This window comes from Drosophila erecta, unplaced genomic scaffold, assembly GCF_003286155.1.
Source record: "Drosophila erecta strain 14021-0224.00,06,07 unplaced genomic scaffold, DereRS2 tig00000126-arrow-pilon, whole genome shotgun sequence".
Lineage (NCBI taxonomy): Eukaryota > Metazoa > Arthropoda > Insecta > Diptera > Drosophilidae > Drosophila > Drosophila erecta.
In genome coordinates this window covers 13283588-13296813 of record NW_020825209.1, presented here as the reverse complement: position 1 = coordinate 13296813, position 13226 = coordinate 13283588, and the positions used below count along the sequence as shown (strand labels likewise).

At 44.5% G+C, this 13226-nt stretch overlaps 1 protein-coding gene across 1 annotated transcript in view; it reads right to left on the bottom strand.

Annotated features, from left to right (window-relative positions):
* LOC6551553 overlaps window positions 1-10679 on the bottom strand; it is a 54362-nt gene extending 43683 nt beyond the window's left edge. The window contains exons 1-2 of the mRNA XM_001978465.3: window positions 10176-10679; window positions 1300-1858 (exon numbers count right to left, since the gene is read on the bottom strand). Coding sequence (XP_001978501.2) covers window positions 1300-1656 — 357 coding nt within the window. The 5' untranslated portion in view covers window positions 1657-1858; window positions 10176-10679. The remainder of the gene's footprint in view (window positions 1-1299; window positions 1859-10175) is intronic.
* Window positions 10680-13226: the final 2547 nt, after the last annotated feature.

The window sequence follows — 13226 nt, the reverse complement described above, 5'->3', positions numbered from 1 at the left end:
CCGAATGACGAAAAAAGAGTGTGGGGGAGGCGGGCGTTTCAGGGTTGCGGTGGTTGGAAAGTCGGTGGTCGTGCCCCTGACAAAAGCTTGGCGCGCCTTTTGTCCAAAAAGATGGGTGCTGGGGAGGAGGAGTGGCAGTCAAGGCTGTGAGCAGTCAGTTGACAGGAGTGTGGAAAGTGCAAAAACTAAGCAGCAAATCGTGTGTGAAATTAACAGGCTTGCCGCAGCCAGGGTTGTCAACCCAGCAAGAAGTGGTCTTTGAAATAATAGAAGAAAAAAACGAAGCACCACAGACACACCAATTGAATTGCCTCCAAATGTGTGCATAAGTGTCCAAATATGTTGTTACTTCTTGAAGTTGAAAACTGCACGAACAGGGTTGCCAGACTCTCTTATGAGAGGGAAGAATAACCCTATTTAAGATACTTTTAGGTAACTTGTAGGTCCGAAAAGCTGGCTTTGCTCATTTTGTTTATGCATTGTGTGCTTATCAATTATCCCTTAATACCTAATGCCCTAATCGGGCCAGACTTTTTCACAACCATCCAACTGGACTGCCAACTCATTTCAAATGCAATCTTCCTCTCGGGAAAAGTTTCTTTCCTTTTCGATTTTGTTTCTTCTTTCTTGCCCTGCTAATTAAATATAACTTAAAGTCTATCAAAAGCAAATTAATCATTTAACAGTCGCAAATTGCCAGAAGTGCGGCTGCCAGAAGTGGTTACTTCTGGATGGCAACTTTGGCAAATGGGCGCCTGCGACTGATAGGGCATCAGTTGGGTGGCGGTGGCGGCGGCGGCGGCGACGGCGACGGTTGCCATGGCGGTTTAACGCAACAAAAGAAGCCAAGCCAAAAAGCTGGAGGCACTTTCTATTTCATTTTCATTGCTGATTTCATTCAGTTAATCAGCTTATTGAACTTGAGGTTCACTGCCTGGCTGTGGGCCAATCTCCTGGAAAAGCCGGCCTGGGAAAACGAAAAGTTAGCAATTGGGGATTTGGTTTTTAAGCAGTTGCAGCTGCTGCTTTGGCAGAAGAACTGAAATCAAATTCAATTTGCCACCACTGGGAAAGAGCGAGACAGAGAGAGACAGAGTCAGACAGATAGAGGGATAGAGGGATAGAGCGAGAGAAAAAGTCAGATTTGCGGCAGCTGTGGCAACTCTGGCTGGCTCTCGAAGTTCAATTAATTGCAAAATGAGCTGGAGTCGGCTTTACTTTTCGATCCAAACCAGAACCCAACACTGCACTTTTCCCACAATAATTGTTATAAATTGTGATGGCCAGATTATCACTCACCTGAGTTGGTTGAGTGGACAGCAAGTCGATTTGCTCCCCATGCTGCTGCTGGTGGGCAAGTGCTGCCGTGGGTGTCAGATGATGTTGCTGCTGCTGCTGCTGCTGCTGCTGTTGCTGCTGCTGCTGCTGCTGAAACTGCTGCTGGTAGTGCTGCTGCTGCTGGTATTCATATTGCTGCTGCATTTGGTATTGCAATTGCTGGTACTTCAAGTGCTGCTGCTGTTGTGGTTGTTGCTGCTGCTGCTGCTGCTGCTGCTGCTGTCCATGCACCATGCAGCAGCAATAGAGAACGATTGCCAGCAATTGGATCGCATTGGCAACACTGCGTGCTGCTTTATTTATTGCCGTCGACGGCATGTTGCCGCTGCTCTGCGTCTATGGAGTGGCGGATATATATCTGTATCTACGTATCTACGTATAGTCGTATCCGTATCCTCGCTCACGCTATTCTATTTGTGCCAAGTATGCAACACTCTGCTTGCCGCTATGTTTTCCTGTCTCTGGTTTCTGGTTTCGGTTCCTCGCCTCCACCAGTTGCAAGTGTTTTCGTCCTGCCCCACTGAAAGAAAAACATTTTTTGATCGAGTGAGTGGAGCGCAAATAAATTCAGCTTGTTCTCGAGTGTCAGACATATGTATAGGGATACATGTTCGCCTAGGGGAATTTGGCAAATAGTTGATGTATTGCTTGTCACCAAATTGTTTACTCTTCCGCCCAGCCCAAACCAAAGTAGTACTGCGCATGGTATCCCATAGGTTAAAACTAAACATTTAATAATCATAGCATAAATAGGGCTTAGAAAATATATCGCAAGCCCTTCAGCACCTGGTTTCAACTCCAAAAGGACTTGTCTTCGAGACTTTTCTCCCAATTTGGTGCACGAATTTGTTGCTGGTGCAAGTTAATGGAATTTTTAAGCACCGAAATGGTCGGCAAAATAAAACAAGAGAAAAGGGGAACATTTCGAGTGGTACAGGCATGTATCATTTTAATATACCATGGAAATAATTGTGGCCACAAATGGAAATGGCCACAGCAAACGCACAGCGAGCATAAAAACAATAATAGTAGGAAAAATGCAAAAGAAACAACGCAACTAAAACAAAAGAAAATGGCAAATAATGAGTGCAATTGGCAAAATGTCTGCGTGCAGAAATCAAAAAATATGTTTTCTTTCTTTTTCCATAATTAATGCACAAGTCGAAATGAAAATCAAAACCATTTTCTTTCGCGCAGAAGAAAGGCGATGAAGAAATCAATTTCACTTTTCAATTAAATGCGGGGTAAAAGCGGATGATGATCATGTTAATGATGGAGATGAGCAGTTTTGTGCGGGAAAAGTGCGGCGGGCGGTGGGGGAACTTGCATTTTTTAATATCTATGCAATAAAAGTTGCTGCGAAAATTGCACTTTGATGTGGCTGCTGCGAAAGGGGGCGGCCATTCGCTTTCGGGGTGGGGGCGTGGCAATAACGGCTGCACAAGAGCCGGCAGCAATTACAAGCCATCATGCTCGCTCTCGCTCCCTCCCTATCGCCCCTTCTCGCTCTGGCGCCTCTTCAGCTGCATAATCATAAATTTTACACACAGCAAACGAATCCAAAGTGCAAAGTTCTGCTGAGCAAATACAGATATTTCAACGCAGCAAATGTATAATCATGTATGTTAAGAATTCGGATTTTCCTCCTTTTTGTATGGGGAAAAAAAGGAAATAATGAAATAGTGAATGCAAAATGTAGCAAAATGCAACGTAATTCCCTTGTTTATTACAAGAGCTTTACATTTTTGAATCGAATGCAATATTTTGGTCATTATTATATTGACCTTTTACCCACAATATTTGTGCATCCGCAAGAGATACGCAGGCAAACCAAAATGCTGTTGAAAAAATAAGAACAATTTAATGCTGGATGTGATATGAATGAATGCAAACTGCATTCACTGGCTGGCGAAAAATAAAATTTATTTTGCTGGCCAGATGCAAAAATAAAAGGGAATCTCAACATTTCGATTGCCAACAACTTTTGACTGCGTTAACAAACTTGTTTTTACTGCTGCTCCCGATGCTACAGTGAAGCCCCCCTTCAATGGCCATTCCCCCTCTTGTTTGGTGTCAATGATAGCGTGAATGATACTTTGTGTACACACTTCATTTGCACAAGTGTCCATTGGCCGCAGAGCAATGATCATTCGGGCTTGAATGGCAGACATGGCGTATACGCAACGCACGCACAGCCCTTTTTGCCCCACCCACCCTGTAAAGTGGGCCCATAATCATCGTCATTACGCCAATCAGCGAGTGGGCTGAAATCGAGCCAAGGTGGGCAATCATAAAAAATATTGCCAATACAAAAGGACCACCAAGTAAGCCGTACTGCGAATAAATTCCATAAATTGCCAACAGCAAAGTTGCCGCCATCGTTGCGGAAAGCTCAGTGTTCATTCAGACATGGTGTGTTTTTATTAAACAGTCTACAATAAGTCGGCTTGTTAAGGACTTACATTTCGGATGCTAAAGTCGAAAAGGATTAAGAAATAATTACACGAAAAATGGATAACAAAGTCAAACACAAAACGAAGAAAACAGGGTATGAAAATGTATGATTTAAAAAGCCAAAGGCGGCATCACAAAGCAATGGCGTTATATATTTTTAGAGAAAATTGCTTACGATGTTGCGCTTTAAATCACTACAAACCCTGCCGCATTTATAGCCACCCTCGTAAAATTGATAAACAATAAATGGCGGGAGGACCAACACTTGTTTCACATTGGCCTCGCCTCGTATTACGTAATGTCCCCATAACCTGCCCCCCATAAAGTATTTTAATGGGGCCCAGAACTCAACAAGAGCCGTTTCGGAGTCCAAATCCAATGGGGTCGTCTGGCGTTTTATGCCCCTGCCAAAAAAGAGAGGAAAACAAGTAAAGATTTCGCCGCTGTTGCCCACAAAAATCGGGCGAAAAATTGCAAGCGAAGTGTAAAATTTATGATAAAAACGTGCGACGTTGATAAGAATGTCCTGGACAAGCGGAAGTTGCTGCAGGAGCGAACCGGAAGTGAGCGAAGTGGGCGGCGGGGCGCCGGAAGTGGGCAACAAGCAATGCCAGGCAAATGAACGGCACTCAAAGCCAGGTACTCAAACGTGGGCGTGGCACACCTTGTTGCTCGTTAGGGTAATAGTTGCAAATTCCTCCACAGCCCCCCGTTTTTCCCCCACTTGGACTCACGCCTACGATACAGTACAGCCATTCGAATGCCCTTTCTTGCAGAATTTCAGCCATGCTTAAGGTACTTACTATCTGTATTCAATTAATATAACCATAAGCCATCACTTCACTTGCAAAAAGCGATGAGCAATGAATCCCTTGGCGGATCACAAATGTTTCCGGCTCTTCCGGGCAATTAGGCGCCTCGAAGGAGTGAAGGCGAGGTTAGGAAAGACATAAAGGTGGCAGCCAAGGAATTGCCCACTTGCGAGCGCCAGGTGGCGCCAATTGGTCTTATCCATCGGTCAATGCAATCAGCTCGAAAAGAGAATGCCGCAGAAAGGCGTTGCACGGGGGGCATGAAAAGCGAAAGAAAAGTGGGAGGCTTGCGGAAAATGCTGCTGCTGCCGTTGCTGTTGCAACCGTGTGTCGATTCGATGGGCCTTAGGCCAGCTGCAGCATATTTTCCACTTGCCGATTTCAGGTGAACGGCGGGCGAAGAGCCCATGGCCGGCGGCCAGCTGCATTGCTGTTTTGATTAAAAGCATCCGGCCTTTGAGCTGCGCCAGCAGAAGGAGTCGCAGGACTCCCTGCGGTGTGTCTAATTTGATTTGCATTCCAACAAATTTCGATCTCACGCCGTTTCTGCGCGTTGGCCATTTGGCACAAAGAGCGCCAAGCTCAATTGATATCCTGCCGAGCACGTGGCTGCACTGGCAAAACATCCTAGATATCTAGTTGGCTTATTTATTTCTTCTGCAAGGCGGCCTAAAAGTGCCCAGGTTTTCGCTCAGTGCGCTCATGGGCGTGCTCGCCGTTCAGTATCTTCTGGAGGATTTGCCTGCGCCGGATACGGATGAGCTGCTAGCCAGCCGGAGTTCACCTCCATCGGCGGCGATTTGACCTTTTGGCCAAGTGCCCGAATTGTGTCATCTTTGCTTTTGTGTCTAGTCGGGGTGCTACTCGCATTTTTAAGGCGGCAGACGTTGCGTATACGCAGCGTGGCATAATTTATGCATGAATGCGACTGCAGTCGGCACGGTTGTGGAAATGTGTGAGTTATGGCAGATGCTGGCCAAAACGAGGCCAGAAGCAGGCCCATAGCCATTCAAAATGTTTGACAGCCAAGGCGATGGCAATTCCCAAAACTAATCAGCAGGAAAACGTGGCCAGTTCGCTGCCTGCTCCAGAATAAGCGGGTTACATTACTTTTTCAGCCCGTGCTGAATACTCAGATAGTTTGAGGACTTTCTGGCTCTGGCTTCTGGCTTCTGGCTTCTGGCCCACTTGGGCTCTCCGCTCGTCAGCTGTGGGGCATCAAATAATCACACGCATTTCCAATGGCTCCTTGGTGTTGCAAACTTGTCCCATAAACAGGGGCCACAGTGGAGCAGGAAAGTGCACAAAAAACCATTAATCAAATGAGACCCTCTCTTTGTGTCTGTGTGTACAAGTGTGCGTGTGTGTGAGGCAGGAAACGGAAGTGTTACACTAAGCCATTTTGTCTGTACGGTTGTCAAGCGAACGAAAGTTCCTGACGAAACACTGGATAGCCCAACCTCCTGGGAGGCGGCAGAGAATTATGGGAATCTCGCACGGGAGTGGGGGAAAATGGAGTTTAGGAAAATGGAGTTTGGTAAAATGAAGTTTAGGAAAACGGAGAAAATGTCAGGCAAGGAACCCGAATGCGGCGGGTCAAATATTTGCCCAACTTTCACGTAATTTGTATAATTACCAGAATATTCCAATTAATAAGCAACTCGGTGTTTTAAGTGCAATTATCTGAAGGCTCTATCTCGTATGGCCCCAAGTTATATTTCACACGTGTGTGCCGGCCTTAACTTTTATCTCCACTCCCCCGAATCAGCCCCAAACACCCCTCCCCCTCAACCCATCCGCATCGGCCATCTCGTTATGGCCATAGGCCAAATCCGAAACCGAATGCAAAAACTAAAGCCAAAACTTTTTGTTTGGCTATTTGTTGCTGTTGTAGTCGCCTGGCTATCCGGGCACGCACACTAATAGATGCAAATACATACATTAGAACATTGACAGGCGCCCAAGTGCACTGAGCGAAATCAGAGTAGATTCAGCTCCAGTGATGATTGCTTTTACAGCTCTACTACATGTTTACTATTTAAATTACAAGCTCTTTACACCTTTGCAAGCACAGTGCTGCGCCTTTTTTTCCAGTGCACACGCAAACTCGCACAGAGTTGCCATGTCGCAAGTGAATGGGGAACATGTGTTTGCGCATTTAGTTTCCTTCTCCGCTGGCTCAACGCAACTTGATGAAGTGCAAAAAAAGGAAAGTAATAAGGTAAAAACACAGGTGAGACAGGAAAAAAGGGGGGATTATGGGGCAAAAGTTGAAGCTGACAGCTGTCAAGTGAGCCAGCCAAAGCATTGGGAGGACTTAAAGAGCTGCGCCCGATCTATAGCAAGTAATCCCAATAAATTCGTCGCCAATTTTGGGCAAACTCGGGGGACTGAAAGATTGAATTGACTTGATAAATACTCTAGGTAAAATACTCTTATCTAGTTATCTAACTGATAAAGTAATCTCAAATCAAAAGACGATCTCTAATTGAAGTCCGCTGGGAAATTGTGATCGGGTAATATGAAAATCGCAACTTTTCAATCATATTTACGAACATGGAATGGGAGTATAAAAGCTATATCATTTTTGCCCATGTTCATGTTTAGGCAATTTATGGATTTATGCAGAGTATGGTTTTGTTTTTGTATTTTCTGCTTGTGTATTTTTAGTTCGTGATAATTAAAAGTCAATTTGAATGCTCCGCTGCATTCGCTGGCTGGAAAAAAAAGGAAAAAAAAAGTGAGACTTTCGATTTTCTGATTGCAATTTTCCAACAATTTGGCCGCCGACTTTTGCAACAAAAGGTAATACAATTAAACAAAACCTAATATTGGCGATCGATTATGGCCATATTCATTACAAAATGCGCTTCATCAAATATGCATAAATTAGGCCATCCAAATGGCGCTTATGTGTACATACATATCGTACAATGCAGATGTATCTGCCAGTTTATGTCAAGTGTCAGATACGTCGGAATGTTTGACAATTTTGTTTGTTCTCTCTGCGATTTGTTATTTGATTATTGTTCAATTGAAATGTTTTTACTGGCAAATATTGCATAATCCGCAGCCCTTCTTCCTTCAATCAGTTTACGTTTTAATTACAAAATTAATATCAATTATGCCACTTGGCCCCGATGCAAATCTGTAAACCTATTTTGCATAATTGGCCACATGGCCAACTATGTGGCCAAGTCCTTTCCATATTGGTAGTGCATTTGCTTCGGAGTTTGACCTTTGAACGGAATTGTTTGATGTTTGCCAGCAAAGAAGGCCATTAATTGGATAAACCATCGTCAGTTATTATAATCTAGTTTCTTGGCCTTGTGACTTTGAAACTGGCCGGCAGTGTCAATAAAATTTTACTAATTAGAGGGTACTATACCATTTTAAATATTGAATTATAATTACAAATCTGCAGTGGCAAGCGGGACTAGTAAGAACGCAAATTTAAATTGCAAACGTATATATCATATGTTTATATTGGGCAATCAAGTTTTGAGTACCCAGCAACTACATAAAAAATGTTATTTAATTGTGATTTGAAGTGCTTTTCCCAGCCCAGCAACTTTTCGCTTCTTTTGCGACTTTTAAGTGATTTTCAAATTGTATCTCCTTCTCTTTTTTGGTGGCACTCGAAATTGACATTTCATTTAATTTGGCAACAGCAAAATTTTATTGTCATTTCATTTGATTAAAAACTTCATAATGTGAGCCAGAGTCGTTTTTTTCCATTTTTTTCTTGCTGCTGCTGTGGGATATTTTGTCAACACCCAAAAAAAATAATAATAAAACAGCAGTCGCGGCTGAAAAAAGTGAAAATCTAAAATTTTTGGCCCGCAGGCGACGAAGCTTTGAATGTCTGCGTGTGTCTGTGTGTGTGTTCTCCGGAAAAGCAGGCAAAAAAACGATGAAAATTAATAAAAAAAAAAAAAATGTAAAAAACAAGTGAGATAACAAAAAATGAAATTTGTTGAATTGTGCCGCAGTATTTGCGTTCGGCGGCGTTTTTCCGCCGTTGTCCGTCTCTTTGGCGCGTTTTCACATTTTCCCCACCACCAACCCGCCCGCCCCTCATTTTCCCACCCCCTGCAAGTTGTTTTTGTTGTCTTTGTTGCTGCTGCACATGGCGCTCTGCTGATGGCTTCATATTCACTCAGTTGCCCAATTCTTTCTGTTTATCTTTTCAGTCTGCCTCAGCATTTTCCCTCGCTTAGTTTGAATTTTGTTTTTACAATTAGTTGCAGTTTTAATTAGGAGTTTCCATATCAATTCGATTAGCCGCATAAAATCAAAGGTATCAGTGGGCAGTTGGCTATAATTACTCACTACCAATATTCAATAAATAACTAGCTCAATGTTTATTTTTGTAGCACATTTTAAATCATCTTTGAACCGCCAGCTGGCCATTTCGTTTGACAATCTCAAGCGATTTCCCCTGTAAACAGCCAGTGGCCATTATATCGATATGGTGTTTTTTGCTTTGAGTTTTACCAGATTTTTGCCCGTTTCGACGGCTTTTTGACGAAAAAGCAGCCATCAGGTTTGCCATCGGCATATCGCTCCGTTTGCCAGATACCACGGGCAAACATTTTTCGCATATTTCGCCCATATTTTCATGTTCCTCATTCAAACGATATCCCTTTGATATTGGCCTAGCCCAGCAGCACCTCCTTCGTCCTTTTTCTACCCCTCCTGGCCAAACCTCCTGGTAGTCGTCCTGCGAGCGCCATGGCTACGGGTCCTTGGGAAAGCTTAACGATTTCATTAACAAGGACACACAATGGCAGCTGATTGTTGTCGTGCTGCTGCTGTCACAAATTTCACTGGCAATTAGCAGCAAGGCGAAAACCACGCGAAAAAAAAACGGAAACCGAAACCAAAGCCAAAACCAAAACAGCAAAAATTACTAAACAAAAACGAAACGCTTAACCGGTTTAATTAGGGGCGCCCAAACTGGAGATGAAGAAAAGTGGAGGCCGAGCATCCACTGCAAATTGTTTTCATTTTCCCCGCAACAACACCAATAACCAAACGGCAAACAGCAAACAGCAACTGGCAAACTGGCAAACTGGCAAACTCGTCACGCCGGCACAAGAAAATCACAAGAAAATCAAACAAAACACCACCAGAAACTTTCGCTAAAAATAAATAAAAAACACAAAAACACAACAAATGGAAAGAAATGTTGTGCAAAAAAAAGTAAAGCAACACGAACCAGTTGAACAAATGTTTCGCCAGCGATTGCAATAAATATCGCCGCTTGTTATTAGAAGACCAACAATAATTGCTGGCAAAGAAATTGAAGTTCAGTGGATGTGGCTTATGATTTTTCGGAGAATTTATACTATACGAATTTATATTTCTAAGAACCCAAAGTCGCTGTTGTTATTGAGAGATGTGCGGGCAAATATATGGCAGCATATCAAACGATCAACAATAATTTGGGCTTAGAATCGCACTAAACATTTTAGAAAAAAATACAAGCAAGCTTAATGTGCGTAAATGAAAGAATTGCAGGCTGAATTACATATTAAAAAAGTAATACTGACATTTGGGACAACTTACCAATCGTAGTCTAGGAAGTTGCAGATAAATGCTGACACTCGAATCAGTTGCAACTAGAGCTCATGTGGCAAGTCCATCGAATGCTGTCGCCTTCCAAACGAAATTCGGTGTTCAATTTCAATGCGGCACGTTGGCTTGTTCCCTGGACTCGAGCTATTCCTCGACACCACACAACACAGCAACAAAAAACAAACAAACAAATGGGCACGTGACAATGCAACACAATCGTAAACCAAAACAAAACACTCAACAGTCGGCCGTCGACAAAATGATTTGAGAAACGCGCGCGGGAAACTTGAAAGTGCGAAACTTCAAAACCGCTTGTGGCCCAAAGTCAAAGTCAGAAAAAGACGCAATTTATGCTGCTAGTTGCTGCTGGCTTCTGTGGCACGTTGCACGTTGCACGTTGCTGCTGTTGCAAGTTGCTACTGCTGCTGCTGTTGCTGTTGCCGCCCGAGAGACACGAGACACACACGCTGAGCGCTCGCTTGCAACTGAAGTTGCCGTCTGATAATGCCGCCTGTGTTTTCCGACTTGCCGAGCGGCATTTCCCGAAGCCGACTGCCGCTGTTGCCGAAGCGCCGAGCTGTGCGGCTGTGCCACGAGGCGGCACACTCGTCTTGCCACTTTTCCTCGCTGTTCGTCTTCTTCGGCAGCGCGGCGAGTGCAGCGTCTGCATTTTCCACTTTTGGGCGTGTGGTGAAAACTTGCGCCAAAATATGCCCAAGCCGGTACCGCCTTCCACTCCCCACTCCCCGCTCCCCACTTGCCACCTTGCCACATTGCCACCTTGCCACATTTCCACCCCCCGTCAAACAGCCTTGACGCAAAGTGATGTTTTCGAAGCGGCTCAAATGATTGCCGCCATCGCTCCATTCCGCAACTTTTGGCCGGAAAGTTTGGAGGCATTGCAAATGAACCAAGTGGCCAGCGCTGATATGCGAAATATTGCCAGTGCCCAAGAATAAATAAAGTCTTGAAATGATGGTTATCAGTGAAAGCAGCACCTTAAATTATTTTAATGTAATGAAATGAGAGGTGAAAAACAAGGCAAACCCGTTGACATGGCGACACTTTGCTGAAAGCCGCCCAAAGTGTGGCAACTTTTTCAAGATTGCTGCGAACTGCCAACCTGTCCGATAGCCGCCCGAATCGCTGACAGGGCTGCCAATCTGCTATTGCCCGCAAAGCGCTGACAGCCAGCCAACAAGAAGCCAAGTTATTATCGGTAAGTAAGCTGGGTTCCGCTGGCAATTTGGACAACTTGATCCTCATCCATTCAGGGTCAGCTTAGAATGCGCACCTTTTTCGGGATTTTGGGTGTTTTGGCTGCTTTGCTGTGTCTTTTTTTTCGTTTTTTTTGGGTTCAGAAGGGCGACTGGGAGACGCCCCGAGACGCCACAAATCCCGACACCCCCGAACTCTAAGCCAATTCAAGGACACGCGGACAGAAGACACGTGGCCAAAAAGCCAAAACAGCCATACAGCCAAACCAGATGAGGCCAGACGCCCACTAAACACACAAGGAAAACGTGAATCCACAGACTGGTGGAAAGGAGTCACCAATCCGGGAGCAGATAAGAGTCTCCGGCGGCATTCGGTTGCCGGATTTTTGGGGGTCACTCTGGTGCCAGAATGGGTGCACTTTTATCCGTCCGCCGCTAGATCCTCTTTATTTTCCTCTGCTTCCTTGTCGCTCTCAATTTCGTGCTCCTGTTCCTCTGGCCCGTCTTCATTGCAGGCAGCTCTTCGGTGAAAACCCCTTTTGCTCCTTTTTGCCTCTTTTCCGCCGCCCCAAATCTTTGACAAATGTAAACAGTCGTCGTCGTGTAGCCGCTGCTGCAGCCAATGCACTGCACAAAACCAGGCACAATAAGCAGTTAATACTGACTATCTAGTAATATGACACTGAAAGATCGGTTGCCTTAATAGTATATTTCAAAAATATTAGATCCGTTTTAAATTGCACATTTGCACACCCCATTTCCCTCAGTGCGTTTTCACAGGCCATGCGGGCTGTGCTTTTCCCTGCTGTTTTCCCTTTGGCGCACACTCGCTTTTCCTTGATTGTGTTCGGTCGCTGTTTTATTTTCCCCCGGTTGCAACTTTAGATTAGAGTTAATCAGCTTAGCGTGTCAGTTTGACTATTAGGTGCTATGTTTTCGTTCGTCAAAGGATTTCGCAGGATGGGTCAACTGGCAGGTGGTGTTAATTATGATTTGCGCCACCAGCAGCCGAAAACCAACAGCAAAATGTATATTCGTAACACCGCAAAGCTAATTACTACTATTTAAGTGGAATCGAACAACACACACATATCGGAGGCCAAAATGAAAATGATTGATTTCCCACATGACTGTCAATTCGCAGCCAGTTTGGTCGAATTGAACTTGATTTCTACTAGAAAGTGAGCCTACGCCTCGGCTGCTCCACTAACCATTTTCACCAGAAAAACCTGGCTTTCCACGACAACAGGATTTTCGAGTTGGTCGCCGGGAAAGCAAACGAAAACAGCTGTTGCAAGTGCAAGTGCAAGTGCATGTTGCCCAAGTTGCCCATGTTGTTGCATGTTGTTGCACGGTGCCGCATTGATTGCCATTTTGGCATTAGTTTCAATTCATTTCGCTTTGAGTGTGATGGATGGCACCGGCGACAGCAAGCGAACGTGTTCCAAAGTCGGGCCATCAATTGCACATTCCGCCGGTTTTTAATGCCAAAACAATTGTTGCTCAAAATAAATGTTGTATATCACTGCAAGCAGACAATGCAGAAAAAGCGCTACAAAAATCGAATCGAATCGCATCGAATCGCATTGCATCGCATCGAATCGAATTGAATCGGGGCAAAATTGAATTGCAGTCAAGACGACGGAGAGTCGCAGAAAGAAGGCCAGAAAATGCGAGCAACTTGAGCAAAGTGCTGGAAATGGCCAAGCAATCAGATGGCCATTGTATTTTTGGGGGGGGATCAATTGTAAAGTTGGGAATTTTTGGAAAATCGAGCAGCCCCTCTGTTTCCCCGTTGACAAATGTGGCGTTCAAATGCTGTGGA